Here is a 1,898-nt window from a genome sequence, read left to right as displayed (position 1 = left end):
AGTAATACATTAATACTAATAAATAATAATAAATCTATAATAATAAATTTATAGTAATAAATAGTAATATATTTATAATAATAAATTAATAGTATTAAATTTGATATCTAATTTCAGAAACTGTTGAAATATTATAAAATATGATTATTAATATAATATAATAAAAAAGTAGAATTTTAATTAGAAAAATTAATTTTTCACTAACTATTGATAATTTTATAAATATAGTGTGTCTTTTATTTTTATTCTTTTAGAACATATCTCATGAATTAGTATCCGTTATAACTAAAGATGTAATTCATAGTATCCGTTATAACTAAAGATGCTATTGATTTGACTATCAATCAATACTAATTTATAAAATATTTGTACCTAAATAAAATTTATATATTTAGAGTAAAAATATAAATATTTGTTTCTGAAATATTTTATATTTTAATAATTTAGGGTTTAAAGTTTCTATTTATATATATACTCATGATATATAGAGCAAAATAGACAAAGACAAATCACTTCACATAATAATTAAGAATATTTCAACAGTTTCTTTGATTTCTTCAATGGCGTCACCAAAGTTGATTTCAATTATGTTAATGTTTGTGACAACTATGATTTTGGTTAATGTCATGATCGTAGGAGCAGTCCAAACTTGGTGTGTGGCTAAGAAAGATGTAGACGACCTGTCGTTACTTAATGCTTTAAATTATGCATGTGGAGCTGGTGCAAATTGTAAGCCTATTCAGCCAAAGGCAGAATGTTATTATCCAAACACCATCCAAAGTCATGCTTCTTATGCTTTTGATAGTTACTATCACATCAATAATCAAGCTTATGACTCTTGCGATTTTGGTGGCACTGGACTCCTTATTGAAACTGATCCAAGTATGAATATCAATATCCCTTTAACTAAATTTTTTATTAAATATTTTTTTATGATTGAACAATGTAAAACTAATTTAAATTAATTTAATTTAATGGTACATGTTCAATTTTTAATTTTTTAGTCCCAATAGTGTTTTTTATTGATTTAATCATTTCAAAATTTAAAAGGATTGTTTTAAATTATCTTAGATGAGGTAATTTTTATTTTGATTCCAACAAAAATCACTTTCTTTGATTATCCTACATCTAACATGTGAAAACACTTATTTTAGTGATTAATATTAATTTTGTGATGTAGCTAAATCTAACTTATTTTGAGTTTCAAGAAAACAAATTTTTAAATGGTGCATATTTGTATGGACAAAAATATTATAAAAATCAAATTTTACTTTTTTCAAACACTAAATCAAAATTATGATCTCATTTATAGGGATAAAAAATGTATTTTACCTTAATTTTTGAAATTCAATTCCAATGTTTATTATGTTTAATGAGCTATACTTTTTTACTTTATTTTATGACAAAAATTCAACTATTTTTTTTCTTTGTATAGGTTATAGAGGGTGCAGATATCCATCTACTGTTTGAAGGTATGATATTAAATTGTCTTCAAGAATTGATTTGATATTTTTATTTGTTGTTTAGTGTCCAATATTTTATACATGTAACTAATTGGTAATGTTATTTTCTTTTTGTTTTGTTGTTTAATTAGAATTGCTGGAGGAGCATCAATGAAAAGATCAACTGATTATTTAACATCATACAATACCCCCTCGAACAACAAAATAATATGTTTTAAGTTATATAACTAATAATTTTCTCTATCAATGTGCACGTTTTGATTTTATATATTTTTTATAAGAAAAATTTAATAAATAAAAAGATACTCCAAGACTCCAACCCTTATATAAAATATGTGGTGTCGATTCTAATTTTTTAATATAAATCTTTATATTAATTCAGTATGATTTACTGTGAATTATTATTGTCTATAAGAATGATTTTGAAAATTAATT

General features: G+C 22.4%; 1 protein-coding gene across 1 annotated transcript; it reads left to right on the top strand.

Annotated features, from left to right (window-relative positions):
• The first annotated feature begins 608 nt into the window (after positions 1 to 608).
• LOC101488658 (PLASMODESMATA CALLOSE-BINDING PROTEIN 2-like) lies at positions 609 to 1,470 on the top strand. Its single transcript, XM_004504375.2, has 2 exons — positions 609 to 882; positions 1,436 to 1,470. Exons 1-2 carry the CDS (start codon positions 609 to 611, stop codon positions 1,468 to 1,470), a joined length of 309 nt encoding a protein of 102 aa, XP_004504432.2.
• Positions 1,471 to 1,898: the final 428 nt, after the last annotated feature.

The sequence above is a fragment of the Cicer arietinum genome, chromosome 6, assembly GCF_000331145.2.
Source record: "Cicer arietinum cultivar CDC Frontier isolate Library 1 chromosome 6, Cicar.CDCFrontier_v2.0, whole genome shotgun sequence".
Lineage (NCBI taxonomy): Eukaryota > Viridiplantae > Streptophyta > Magnoliopsida > Fabales > Fabaceae > Cicer > Cicer arietinum.
Note: the sequence above shows the minus strand (reverse complement) of the source record. Positions and strands in the feature narration are given on the sequence as shown.

Coding starts and splice junctions, on each gene's coding strand:
- LOC101488658 (XM_004504375.2), top strand. CDS start 609: ATGATTTTGGTTAATGTCATGATCGTAGGAGCAGTCCAAACTTGGTGT. Junction 883..1,435: donor CCTTATTGAAACTGATCCAA/GTATGAATATCA, acceptor TTCTTTGTATAG/GTTATAGAGGGTGCAGATAT.